The 13,848-nt window shown below is 41.7% G+C and overlaps 1 protein-coding gene across 5 annotated transcripts in view; it reads left to right on the forward strand.

Annotated features, from left to right (window-relative positions):
* znf536 (zinc finger protein 536) overlaps positions 1-13,848 on the forward strand; it is a 232,160-nt gene that overhangs the window by 153,810 nt on the left and 64,502 nt on the right. For all 5 annotated transcript variants that reach the window (XM_071488427.1, XM_071488426.1, XM_071488430.1 and 2 more), the window contains 2 exons: positions 2,086-2,244; positions 9,988-11,763. In XM_071488427.1, coding sequence (XP_071344528.1) covers positions 2,086-2,244; positions 9,988-11,763 — 1,935 coding nt within the window. The remainder of the gene's footprint in view (positions 1-2,085; positions 2,245-9,987; positions 11,764-13,848) is intronic.

The raw sequence follows: 13,848 nt of genomic DNA on the forward strand, positions 1-13,848 counted from the left end.
TTTAGGTTGCCTTTCAGTTTCAGTTGTGATAAATAGCCTTCAGCCTGATAGCAGCGTTGCTGAATGGAGCTGTGTGTCTAGTGTCAGTGTGGAAGGGGGGGACTTGCTGACTTGGGTCTTTCCATTCTGTAAACCTTATTTGACTCCCTAGACAGAGAAGGGGTGGAATATGGTGGGGAGCGACAGAAAAGAGAAAAGATTAGGCTACTGTTAAAAAATGTTCCTTATTGTGTGGCATGGTTGCCGGAGTGGGTTGCTCGATTTTGATTCTCTTTCTTTTTTCCCGGCTGTCCCTCCCCTCCTCTCTGCACACATATCAAATCATTTGCCCAGATTGCAAAATAAATAACATTTTAACTGTCTTTGTGCTTATTTGGGTCACACACATACTGACATGCTGCGTAACCTTCTTTTTTTTTTTACCATTTAGGCCGCATGCTCCGCTGTTTGTTGCATTTATGATGAAAATATAGCTACGACCTCCGCAGACTGAGCATGACCACAAAGTTCATGGCCAGTTTCTTTACCTAACAATGCATATTTTACATCAATAGACACCATCAATACATCAATGCCAGCCAGCAGGGAAAAAAAGGTCCCTTATTGTATAAACGTAGATGTCCATGTGTTTTTTGATTATAGATCAGGTCTAGGTTCTATATTAATACTGTGAAAGTATCAAAGCCCCAATCCACAGAGAAACGCACACAGCCTGTATTCAGGAACTGAGCCTTAACACCAGCCGTCAGGAACTTTGTGATGTCACAACAAAGCAGACCCAAGGCTGGCCCAACTGGACCCACAATCTAACCTTGCAGGATTTGGTTTCTCTGAGTGTTTACCTGTAGTCATCACCAATCAGAAGATACTCTGAGAGGTTTTGTTGCAGGAAAACCACAAATATATCCTCTTATGGATATCAAAACTTCAAATAAAACTCAGGAAAAACATCAAATATGAGACCTATAAAAAACAGTATAAAAAATAATATTTTAATATGAATTTTTATTTAGCTATGAAATCAATGAATCTGTCTTGACAGTTCTGCACTGTGTGAGTTGATAATGAACTTCCTGCACAGTAACGTCCATCAAATGCTATTTGAACTAGATATTTTAATTTACCAGCTTCAAGATACAAAATCAATCAAACATCTGTTATGCATTTCTTTTTGTCTTTTTGTCATTTTTTTTTTTTATTATTATTTTTTCAACTTAACTGTTTTTGCTTAAGGCTTTAAATTCACTGTCTGTCAGCACATCACAGGCTCTTAACCTTTAGTACAACAAGGCTAGTGTGAACAATCTGATGATGACACCCTCACCTCAGATTATGCTGCTGTCAACACATTCCCAGGTTGTTGCCACTCATCTTCTAGATTCATATTCAGAAAGGTGATTGTGTTGATAACAGAGTGCCGCCGCACTAAACTACGCATCATCGTTTTTTGGTGAGCGGCAGAGGAAGTGGCAGAGGGCGGGGTCAAAACCGTTATCACCCTATCATATCTCTGACAACTACCTGTCAAAATCGGGTCGCAAGAAGAGATGCGAGGAGATCCTGCGATGCTGACATAGCCCAATTTATCTCTCGCTTTTTTTCTTCTCTCTTTCTTTCTGTCTTATTTTGTATTGTTAATTTTCACTGCAATCTAGCATATGCTTAATAGGAATGATGATGATAGCAAAGGATAAAAAAAGAAAAACTGGAGGAGAAAAGGAGAGGCGGTGGTGGTGCAGGTGGTGGTGTTGAGGGAGGGTGTGTTTGAGTTGAAGAGGGGAGGTGTGTGTGTGTGTGTTGGGGGGGGGGGGTATCTCAGGACTATGGTGTTTCTAAAGAAACTGAAAAGCTTATGAACTGTCAGCGTTCTGTCAGCGCGGAAAATAGCGCGGCCCGTGAACCTGTTTGATGTGTTTGACTTTGTGTGGCGTTTGCACATTTGAGCAAGGGAAACGAGGGACAATGAGAGACAGACAGAGGAGGAAAAAAAAAGTGTTGTGATGTGTGGAGGGGTGGTTTGAAGTGGCACTCAACACACCTTCAATTTGTCTCTCCCTCCTTTTGCTGTCTCTGTGTGTGCTCCAGATGTTGGGGAGGACTTGGGAAAGGCAGCGGGGAGCATTCAGCCGCCTCTGTCCCAGCATCGCGAGCGGAGCCTGGGCTCATCCTCCAAGGATTGCCCCTACTGTGGCAAGTCCTTCCGCACCTCTCATCATCTCAAAGTTCATCTGCGGATACACACAGGTCAGTACGTCCAAGGATATCACTCCCTTAGCCTAGTCCAGGCACAGAGTGCATTTCTCCTGCAATTAAACATTTATTGTATTTCATGCAAAATTTACTTCACTACTTGTACTGACATTCCTTCTGGGGTTAGACTGACATATTGGTTTATGAATATTGGCCTAATCAGATATTGGAGTCAATCTGCCACTGATATGATGGATATGATGCAGATTAATTGATTGCATATTAGTTTTGTAATTGATGAATACTGCATTAGTTGTCTCTGGGAAACCTTTAATCTAGATTTCTTTTAAGTATACAGTGAAACGAAAGAAAGAATTAAGTGCACAAATGGTCATCGTTTCCAAATCATGTCTCCTAATCAATAGTCCATGAGATGTAATCATAGGCATATTTTCAGTTCATTCTTATCAGATTTTGATTGTAATGCATTTTCTTCAAATTGACGTAAAGACAACTAAATAAAACTATTCATAAAAAGGAACATAAGTTTCCCAACAGTGTCCCTCACTGAGGTTTAAGGCCATTGTTACTCCGTTTTTTCATACTCATCATTTCATTGAGCTCTAATTAACACAACAAGGGTTCAGTGTCCTCCGATGACATCACTCAGAGGGCAATTTCACACTCGCTAACTCTGAATAACTTTCAAGCCAAAACAAAGCTGGCCTGTCCACAGTTTAGGGATATGCGTGAGATGATGTGCCTAATAGATTTAGCTTTATTTTTCAGTCATGCGTCCAAACCCTCTGAGCTGTGTATTCTCGGCCCATACATCTCACCAGCCCAGGCTCAGGCAGTTGTGTGATGACCTGCACGCTGGTCATTGCTTGGAGGTTAAGGCTGCAGTCAGAGTAATGATGTGGACTGTGGACAGTAGCCAGGGTTCTAACCCTCTGCAAGGTACAAACGCCCCACTGACTATCCAGGTTAAAGTCACAATTAGAGAACACAGAGGACACTTCACAAGGACACCTGGTCCAAACTGATGGGCCTCATAAGGTGATTCCCCTCCTCAGTTTTTCCCACAGAGAGTTTGTGTTTCCAAACTGGAAAGAGTGAACTGTGTGATAATTAGACACTTTGCCATCTAAGAGCTGGAGAACAGTTGCTAATGCTAATGGTTTTCAAATTATTTCTTTTGCCAAAATCTATTACAGTATGGTTAAATGAGCTATTTACTATTTCAACATTAGCATTAACAACTGTTTACTTACCAGTCTAGAAGAAACATTGCAAGTTCAGCATCAATCTTCCTTCCTTTACTGTCTCCAGCAGTGGAAAGCACCCATTTTCTTTCACTTCTACTCTTCTCATTTCTTTTCCTCTACTGAAGTTAGCTTGCTAACCAGCTAGCCCAAGCCTGGTCGGCCTGTCTCATCACTTTCTGATACTGAGTCACTGTACTGTCCAGGCTGCTCAGAAGAAGTAGCATTAATCAGAGGACGTATTGCAACCTCTTGTAATGACTTTATAGACTGGTAAGTAAACGACTATTAATGCTAACACTGTCTATGTAGCGATAGCAAAACTTACAAATAGCTCCCATAAGGTTAAAGGGGCTATTTGTGACTTGCCAGGAGTGGGTGGTGGTGATTGATGCGCAACAGCTTTGGCCACTGTTGCATTTACAAGAGGTTATAATATGCCCTCTGAGAGGCACTATGTCTTCAGGGTAGATTGGAGGCTCCAGTGAGTCGCTATCAGAAAGTGACAAGATGGGCCAGACATAGCTGGTGAGCATGTTAACTTTAGTAGAAGAAATGTGAAGGAATGAAGTTTGATTCTAAACTTGCAGCTTCTCATCTAGACTTAATGCTAATGTTGGCCATGTTTACCATGTTTAGGTTTTGGCAACACATTCCTCCACTACCCTGACTTCTACAGATTGGCTTTCTGCCCGCCCACATAAAGGGCACACAGCCTCTCGTAGGCTAGAAACCACCATTTGTCCAGTAAAAGCATCCGTAAGCAAGGAATTAAGACACTTACCTACAGATTACCTGGATCACCTGGCTAGGAGTGCAGCTTAATACTTGTAACTCCGATGTAAATGTCTTTCTGGTTTCTGTTTTTCTAATGTATTCATTGTAGCCTACACAGGTATCACATAGTGAGGACTGTCGCAGTCTGTTAAGGAAAAAGTATAACTGATGGTACCAACACAGTCATGTTAACACAAATACAGGAGGAAAAAAAAAGACATGTCTTAGAGAAAAATTCCCTTCTGTCTGTCAAACATTTACCCCTCAGTTCCTCAAGATGTTCTTGAAAAGCTTGAGTTTGACCGTCCTGACCTTTTTGTTAGTTTCTGCACTTCCCTATGAAATAATCCTTGGGTGCCAGTAGGGACGCCGAGGCTAAAACGCTCACAACTGGAAATGGAAATCCCATACAGCTGAGAAGAATCAAAGCTTGTTTTTCTTTTTATTCTCCTTCTCTGTCTCCTTTGCTTTTTTCCCCCTTCCTTCTCCATGCACTTAAAAGGCAGAATGAGAGACCACCAGCACTGCAACCCTCTTTTGCTCTCCTTAATAAGACACATACTGTACCTCAGATCTGGAAAGGAATTAGAGGAAATGCTTTATATTGTAGCATGCTACATCTGGTGTATACTCAAATAATTAAGATCCTTATGTTAAATAGTACATCCAGGTCACAGCTAGGCTGTCATAGAGATGGTGGTGGTTTTCGGGAAGCATCTGTTATCTGGTGGTGAGAGAGCTGAGTTATGTCTGCTTTGAGTAGTACAGTAAGGATACCCATGAGGGCCATATTTTATCATGGAGAAAGCAGAGACCTCAGCCCAGGCCTGGCGCTAATTCATTTGGCAAAACACACACAGACAAGTAGGTCCATCTAATTTCATCCACACAGTATATTCTACATTTATCCATTCATATCTCAAAAATACAATAAAATAAAAGGAGCCCTCTACATTTAGGAGCATGAGTGAGAAAGGTTAGAGAGGATGTTGTCTTTTGCAGCGGAATGTATCTTTGGATATGAGCCTATCTAAGCACAGGTTTAGCATAGCCCTCCACACATGGAGAGAAAAACAGCTTGATGCATCCCCAATATGTGGCCTTTAAATCATTCCTATAACCTAATCATAGCAGCTCCACTGTGACATCCTGATTACATCCACGAGATGACTTTTACAGCAGCTAAAGATCCTCTCTGTGCTCTGGTGACAATGCAGAGAAATTCACAGATGACAGCCGAGCTCCCCTTCATCCTAATGCAATGTGAGTGACACAATGGAATTGCCTACCAAGCCGGTCGAGGCAGCATTGTGCAACGTAACGCAGAGATTAATGAGCGACTAACACCAGCTTGAAAGGAATGAAGTGAATTTAAATTTCTCCAAAAGTTAAAGAGCTAATGTTACAGTATTAATTTCCTCTTGAACAGTGAGTGGGAAAATATCCATTAGCAAAATTAACCACAGTTTTCTAGGTAGCTAACATTGTGCTGCTGTGGCACTACAGTGTGGGGCCACAGCTAATGAACACACTGCAGAGGGTGATATTTCATTATACAAATTAATGCTCACATTTTAATGGGAAAGTCACATAATGAATCTAGGCTTCAGTGACAGCAATTAGAGGCCCAGATTGTCCCCTTCTGGACAAGGCACTATTTAGCAGTAAGCAGCTGTGTGTAAAAAATAAAAAGGTCCTCGCTCTTGACAATAGCCACACATAACTTCAGGCAGGGCTGCATAACCAATAAGAGTCCCTGCTCACCTTTAAACGATGAGAGGGTGAGACAAAGAGAGGGGGAAAGAGAAAGAGGAGAGCCATGACTTGCCCATGTCACTTAACCTTAACCTAACCTTGTAATCAGGATGAATCAAGAGGGACCTGTGATCTCCCACTCCATCCCTCTTACTCCTTTGCCCCCTCCTTTCTCTCTTTACTCCTCGTTCTTTCTGTATCTCCTTCCGAATATTTTTTTTTCTCACTGCTTCCTTTCTTCTTCCTCCATTTCCAAAGTCTACCATACATTATCTTCAATGCACTGACACCTAAATTTAATGTATTTGCCACATTGTGCAGACTTCTATTCACACACACACACACACGCACACACACACACACGCACACACACACACATATATTCCGCAGAGCTCCATTGTTGTCCAAAAACTATTAAAAACCTATCAGTGAGACACTGTTGCACTGGGTGACATTCAATACAATGAGCACAGTCATGCATATATATTTTTAATTTCCCTGGTGCTGTAAAGCACCAAAATGTGTATTAATCCACTGCTAAAAATAGTCCCCAACAAATGTACTATTTACTCTGGTTTAAGTGACATTTGCCCAAAGTTTGTTCAATTAGCTATATATATGTGAGCTGTTTTATTTAAGTTTTAGTGGGATTGATTGAGCATAAGACAAAAATATTCAAGAACAGCAGCTTTATTCTTTAGGCATCATATTTGCCATTGGGAGGACAAACAGTATTCATGTCCTTAGACCATACTGTGCATATAATTTGTCACTTTCCCCTCTGAGGGAATTGAACCTTGACGCTATTAGCATCATGTCCCAATCCACTACTAACCACTAACAAAAGCAGATACTCTTAAAACAGCTTATATCCATTGTTACATCTCTCAAACATCCCACTTTTTTTTCATCCTTCTGGCAAATGGAAATTCATCCTCCAGTATGTCATACCTGTTCCAGAGGAAATAAGTACATGCAACATGAAGTGCAGACACACCATGGAGGAGCAGATCTCAGTACAGCAATCAGGACAAGGATAATTTATATCCACAAAGGTGTCACTTACATGTTTATGAGCTCCAGTTGTTAAAGTCAAAGCTAAGACAGCTACAGTGGTGCATCTATCATTCACCTTTGTCAAAGTGAAGAAGGACAAGAACAAAAAAAAAGAAAAAAAAAAAGTTTACCAATCTATTTTTAACTCCCAAACAGCAATTTCCTGGTTTTGTGGTGGCAGTGATCTGTCATGTGGCTGGGAGGTTGTGCTGTTTGCGCTGATATCAATTAAAAGTGGATTAACGGGTACATAATGACCTTTAGCAGTAAATTGTGTGTAATGTTGCAAGGCAGGATACAGTATATTCCCCAGATGTCACACCAGGCCCCTGACGTATGATGGAGCAGATGTCTTAGCCAGTCCAAATGGCCCTCTAAGACACAAACACACACATATACATACACACAGGCTCAGGCCTGACACACATGCATAAACATGTGTTCGCACACATTCCACATGGTGCGCACACACACACACACACACACACACACACACACACTCACACATACGTACGTAAACAGAAGTAGATGCAGCGATTCACTTGTCGTCTGTTTGACTCACTCCAGATATATTTAAATTCTTAATTTTAATAGATAATTGGAACATACTGAACGCTCTCTGAGGGCACATGTGTTGATTTTCAGTTTACCTTCCTCTGTAAACATCAAAGGCGAGTGTCAAACATACAATCTGTGATTTTCACTCTCATTTCAGATATGTATATGCTACATTAATCTTTATTTTCCTCTCATGAACATTAACAACCTTTTATAAAGAAAGAAAAAAAAACAGAGGAGGGAAAAAAAAGATCCGATCAGTCTAATTTCTGTCTAATTTGGCTCCTAGAATATCATTTTGTCCAGTTAGAGGAATTGAGAATGATCATTTGCATCAGGGACGTTTCCTTATTAAATCAGCACTGAGCCTCTGTTCGGTAGCTCACAGGAGAAGCACTTATTGGGTTAAAAGCTCATCTCGTATGGTTTATTTTAAATATACTCTATGCTTTATAGCCACTCTAGTGTAAGAGAAAAGATATCAAATCACTGTCTTTCTATCTATAGTCAGGGCTATCTGTCTCTCTGCATGCTCCTTTTTTTCTGTCTCCCTTATTCTTTGTCCCTCCTCTCCTCAGCATTTCCACCTTCAATTTTCTTTTGTATACCCTCCTTTTCTTTCCTCGCCTGTATCAATATTGTATTGAGTTGGTGTTTGTGGCCCTTTATTTGAGAACTCTGCAGTAGGTCTGCAGATCGCAGAGTCTTTTTCTGGAATGGTGCCCTCTAAATAATGATAAATTACTTGAGCAGTATGCCATTTGCTAATTATATCCATGATTTACTACACAGCCCGACTTAAATCATTCAAGCCAGCCTTGCGTAACAATGCCTTTTTTTTCCTTTTATAAAATGGTTTCCATGTGTATAATCTAAACATTTTAAGACCCTATACTGTATATATAGAAATGTGCATACACGCAAAACACTACTACTATACATTTTTTAATTTCTTTGTCCTCTCTTTTCTCAGACAGTAGCTGTTATCCCTCAAACAGAAATGCCACTCAGGGAAGTTTTTATGTGTATACATTAAAAAAATTTAAAAATAAATAATTTTTAAAAATCAAGCTTAGCAATTTTCCCCTCTCTGTTCATTGTTTAATGAATCCAAAGCTGGCTCAGACTCCAAGCCTATTATAATTGCTAGCAGGATGTGTTCTATTTCAACATAAGTATCATTGCAATGGAAGATCCACTTCTGGCAGAATAATGCTGGTGTTATACCATTATCAAGAATATTCATGAATATGTGTGAGCACCATAAATAAATATATGTAAATGTTACACAACAGATTCACCCCTCTTTTGCCGTAATATAAATCACTTTGATCTGTGTATCCTGTTGTGAATCATATTGTTCTTTATCATAGGGCTTCACTGCAACTGCAAGCATGTGGTTCACATATCTTGCCTGCACATTTCTTTTTTTTCCCTTTTTTTAAAAAAAATCGACTTATGTTTGCATTGTAGTGTATCATCCATATTTTGTTCTCAGTACACTGCAGTGTGTGGCAGTGGTTGGGGAGATCTTATACTGTGGCTGATTTATGCTTCTCAAGATAAACTGCAAATAGGGAATATCTGAGAAATTGCATTCTCATCGTCTGGCCTGACAGCAAACAAGGCCAGAACAGAGGCAAGATGACCCCACACAGACACACACAAACTCACATATCCATGCACGGAAACACACACAAACAGAGACCTAGCCACACCCTCCGCCCCTGCCCTTGCTTGTACACGCGCAGATAGCATTGAGACAGTTTTGTTGTCAGTGGAAAATATTATCTCTTATAGTGGACTGAAAGCACCATATGGTGAAATGTTTTTTATTGTGCTGATGTGAGTGATGGCTCACTTGGTGATGGCTCACTTGCTGGATCAAGCTGGATCGACCCATATTCAGATGCCTACATGCATGTACACATGCAGTGACACACACAAACACACACATCAAGGCGCACAGAGCTGATGACTGTGGAAGAGTAAAGACATGGGATTTTGTTCATTATCACTTTGTTTTGCAGCTTATTTCATTCTGTGTTTAAACTGCTAGTTACTCTATTTTACATTTTTTCACTTTTTTCCCTCATCTTTTTTTCCGGAGTTAGAAATTGCCTGTGTTTTGATGCCAAGTAAAAGTGAGGCAGTTGCAAAATTATCCTCTTTTTTATAGTACTTAATGAAATGCATATCTTTTTTGTGAGCTCAACTCATTTGACCTAATTTTCTTTGTTCAGGGAGGTTACATGACCCTAGGGTCCACATTCCCTGCTCCAATAAATAGATTTTGATATCCAGTCAATCTAATAATCAGGTTAATTATTCACTGTTTTCCCTGCCTTTCCCTTTCTGTTTCTCTGTCTCTTTCTTGACCTCTCAGGAGAGAAACCCTACCGTTGCCCTCATTGTGACTATGCCGGCACCCAGTCTGCCAGTTTGAAGTACCACCTGGAGCGCCACCACCGTGAGCGTCAAAATGGCTCCACCACCTCGGGCCCATCTTCTGGCCACACTGCTTCTTCTGACCACAAAGAGGATCATGGGAAGACAGCCTCTGGTGGCGGCATCTTTGCCAGACCAGATGTCCTCCGCAATGTTTTCAAGGGAATGCCTCCCAACCTGGACTTCAGGGCAGGTCCATTGATGCCACATCAGTGGGCGTCGGCTGGCATGATGTCTCCACATGACCGAGATCGTGAGCGCGGAGACCGCCGTTTTGACTCTGCCTCCTCAGCTGAGAACATGAAGACTGCCGATGCCCTGTCTTCCCATGTCTCAACCGCAACAGATGGTCCTGCTAGCTTCTCTGACCTAAGCAGGGCTTACCAAAGCATGATGGGGAATGGAGTCCAATTTCAAGGTTCTCTTCAGGCCTTCATGGACAGCTTTGTCCTCAGCTCCATGAAGAAAGACATGAAGGACAACCAGAGTCCAGTCCAGCTCCAGGCCCAGCTCTACCATGACAACGGTGAGCCCAAAGCCAAGCGGGCCATCTCGGTTGACCAGGACAGAGAGGAGAAGGCTGAAGCCAAACCCAACTCAGAACCTGGCAAACCTGGGTCCCAGTACGAACCACTTGATCTGTCTGTGTCAGTCCGGCCAGAGTCTGCATCTGGATCTCTTCCTGGCTCCTCCGTCACCATCCATGATAATGTGGCATGGCATGGCTGCCTCTTCTGCTCCTTCTCCACCTCCTCATTTGAGCTCATGGCTCTGCACCTCCAGGCCAACCACCTGGGTAAGGCCCAACTGCAGCGGCCTGATACAGGAAAGGAGCTCCATGGAGAGACCTCCACCATTCACTCATCCAACACCAAGACCTCTGGTGTGGCCCTTGACAAAGATGGAGACAGAGATGGAGAGAAAGGCCAGGGAGGCTGGAACAACCACATGGACCAGCCCTACAACCCCTTCCAGAGTGACTTCTACAGACGATTTGGTGGCTTGTATGATGAACTACCGAGGGCCAACCAGGGCCTTCAGGGTTTTATAGCCCCAGCAGAGCAGGGTCTTGACCTACCTAACCAGGCTTTTGGTGGAGGCTCTTCAGCAAGGGATGACCAGATTGGTGAAAGGGGCTCCCGTGGAGATACTGAAGTGGACCAGGTAGGATCAGATGATGAAGTTGGAAAGGCTGGAGTGCACAGCACCAGTGAGACCCCTTCAACCACCCCAAAGAGACAGCAACAACAGAATCACTCTGATGAAGAGGAAGAGGAGGGCGGAGTGGCTGAAGAGGAGGAGGAAAGAGATGAGGATGGGCAAATGGACATGGACAGAGAGGAAGAAGGAAGTCCAGTGTCAGAGCACCTCCAGAACCACCCCAAACATCTCCAAGATGACACTTCTTTGCCCCCAAGGAGTGGGGCCGGGTTGGCAGCACCTTCCTCTACTATGGCGCCGCTTTCTCTGGTTCCCCAAACCCAGAACCAAGCTTTGCCGCTTGAGAAGCAGTGGCAGCAGGGCTTGGGCCTCCTGTCTCCAGGAGGTCCTCCTGGACTGTTGAAGGCTGAGCAGCAGACCCACCTAGAGCAGCAGATGAACATGTTGTCTGTCCTCAGAGCCTACAGCAATGACAACATCCCTGCATTCAACGGCCTGGGAGGTGGAGCAGGAGGAGCACCCACGGGGGGCATGAAGAGGCCAGATGCACCTGGTAAGTGTGTTTTTAAACCCCACTGTCACTGTAACTACTAGAAAGCTCATACACACATATATTCACATGTACCAACAGAAAACCACACACAAAAAAGTCATGAATACACATGTGTTTGAACCACAAATTGAGTTTTCCCAGAACTGCATACACATAGACACTAAACACACACAAGACAAATATATATACATTTTTCCCTGACACCCACAAAGGAATCTCAGACACTCACTAAAGGTCTCGAGATTGGCTCTGAAGTGATTTTAGCCTTATTTCAAGCAAGTTTAGAAGCTATCAGCCTGGCGACTAGCAACAGATTAATCTTTATTACACGTTTATATTACTGGGAGTGCAGCGCCTCCCTCCCACCCCACAGCATGGAGGGAATAACCCTGGATGAGTCAGAGCAGGACCTCAGCTCCCCATGCCATCTCCTCCACATGTCTCTTAACTATCTTAGCTCTCATAAAGCTGGCTCCCAAAAGCCCATTACTTTATAAGACTCGTCGATCTATGACCCTGTGAAAAATGAACTGTCAACTTTCATGATTCTGCTAAGGTTATAGCCGCTCCTTGAGACTGAAGAAGGAAGTGCTTTTTCTTTTTTTCCTTTTTTTACAATGCTCTTTTGCTGTTTAGGGGTGGTTGCAGAAGTGTCTCTATGGAAAGAAAGTTGAGCTTTGAAACACTGACTTTACAGAAAGTGCATAAAACAGACAGATTACTTAGCTTTGTCACAAACTGAGATCCAAACAGAGATAGCTCCTTCAGATTGGAAATTTAAATTATTTGGAAATTGTCCATTTTTAATTCAAACTAGCAAATAATTATACTAATAATGATAATAATGATAATAATAATAATAAATGTACCAAGTGCCAGACACAGTATGTTGCAGTTTTATTATTCTTTTCCTTAGTATTAGCTTCAGTGAGGCCAAATACAGTCACTCTGTTAAATATTTCGTTTGCATTGATAAAAAAATAATGCAGCATTTTCCCTGTGAAATGCAAAACTAATGTTTACAGATTCATAAAGATACAGTAAAAGATGCATTAACCCATAATTATAGTGACCCCTTTGATAATGAAGCAATGCAGCTACATGTATTCATGTGACCTTTCCATCTGACAAAATATTACCTGCTGTGATGGAACCAGGCTCTCTGCATATCTTGACATCGTTAGACGATCGTAACGATAAAAGATTGATGTATAAATATATATGCATATGTTTTGGTTAATAAAGAAATGCCTTTGTGTGAGAATGCCCTACTTATGAAGTCAACCAATGTAATGTGGGCAGAGCCTTTTGTGACTAGGAATACTTGATGTTTATATATTCCTTTCTTTAGAGAACAAAAGCCTTTTTACCTTGTTGTTAGTTTCTCCTATCGTCTCAGTCAGTCATTCATCATAATTAGAAATCCCAATGACTTATTATCTGTCTAACTTCCTGACAGTAGATATTTGCTGTTCAGATCTCTAGGATGGCACTGAAGGTAGTATTGAAATACAAAGATTATAGAAAACACAAGTAAAATCAAGATGTGAGTTGTAGCACTCGTGTGACCCTGTGTGACTTTCCCAACCAAACTCTACTGTCATCAGCTATTTGTGTGAACTGTAACAGTGATAAACAGTATGTTTTAGATAATATAACACTGTATTCTTCAGTATATTGTACGTCAAGCAAAGCTCTCTCAGGTACTCGTACTGATTTCAAAAGCTTAATGTGTCCATATCTTTGTAGTAAATAGCAAAATGAGTTCACCATGAACCACAATGATACTAGAAAAGTATGAGGTGTAATTCTTACCACACGCTTCCTACAGAGGCTCTTGGATGCTGATAAGTGTGAATATTAATGTGTTTGTCTGCCAGTTTTTACCTGTTAACCTTTGATGAACTGCACACTATAGCCCCCATGTAAACCCATTGCAAGAATTAATAGGATTGATATGATGATCACTGCTATTACAGTCTCTCCACTGCAGCCACAAGTACTGCTGTTATAATTACTATCATTACTACAAAAACAGCTCTACTTCTGCTATTGCTATAAATTCTATTACAGCAGTATCACTAC

The sequence above is a fragment of the Trachinotus anak genome, unplaced genomic scaffold, assembly GCF_046630095.1.
Source record: "Trachinotus anak isolate AG129_WGS33_773 ecotype Australia unplaced genomic scaffold, CSIRO_AGI_Tana_v1 ptg000011l, whole genome shotgun sequence".
Lineage (NCBI taxonomy): Eukaryota > Metazoa > Chordata > Actinopteri > Carangiformes > Carangidae > Trachinotus > Trachinotus anak.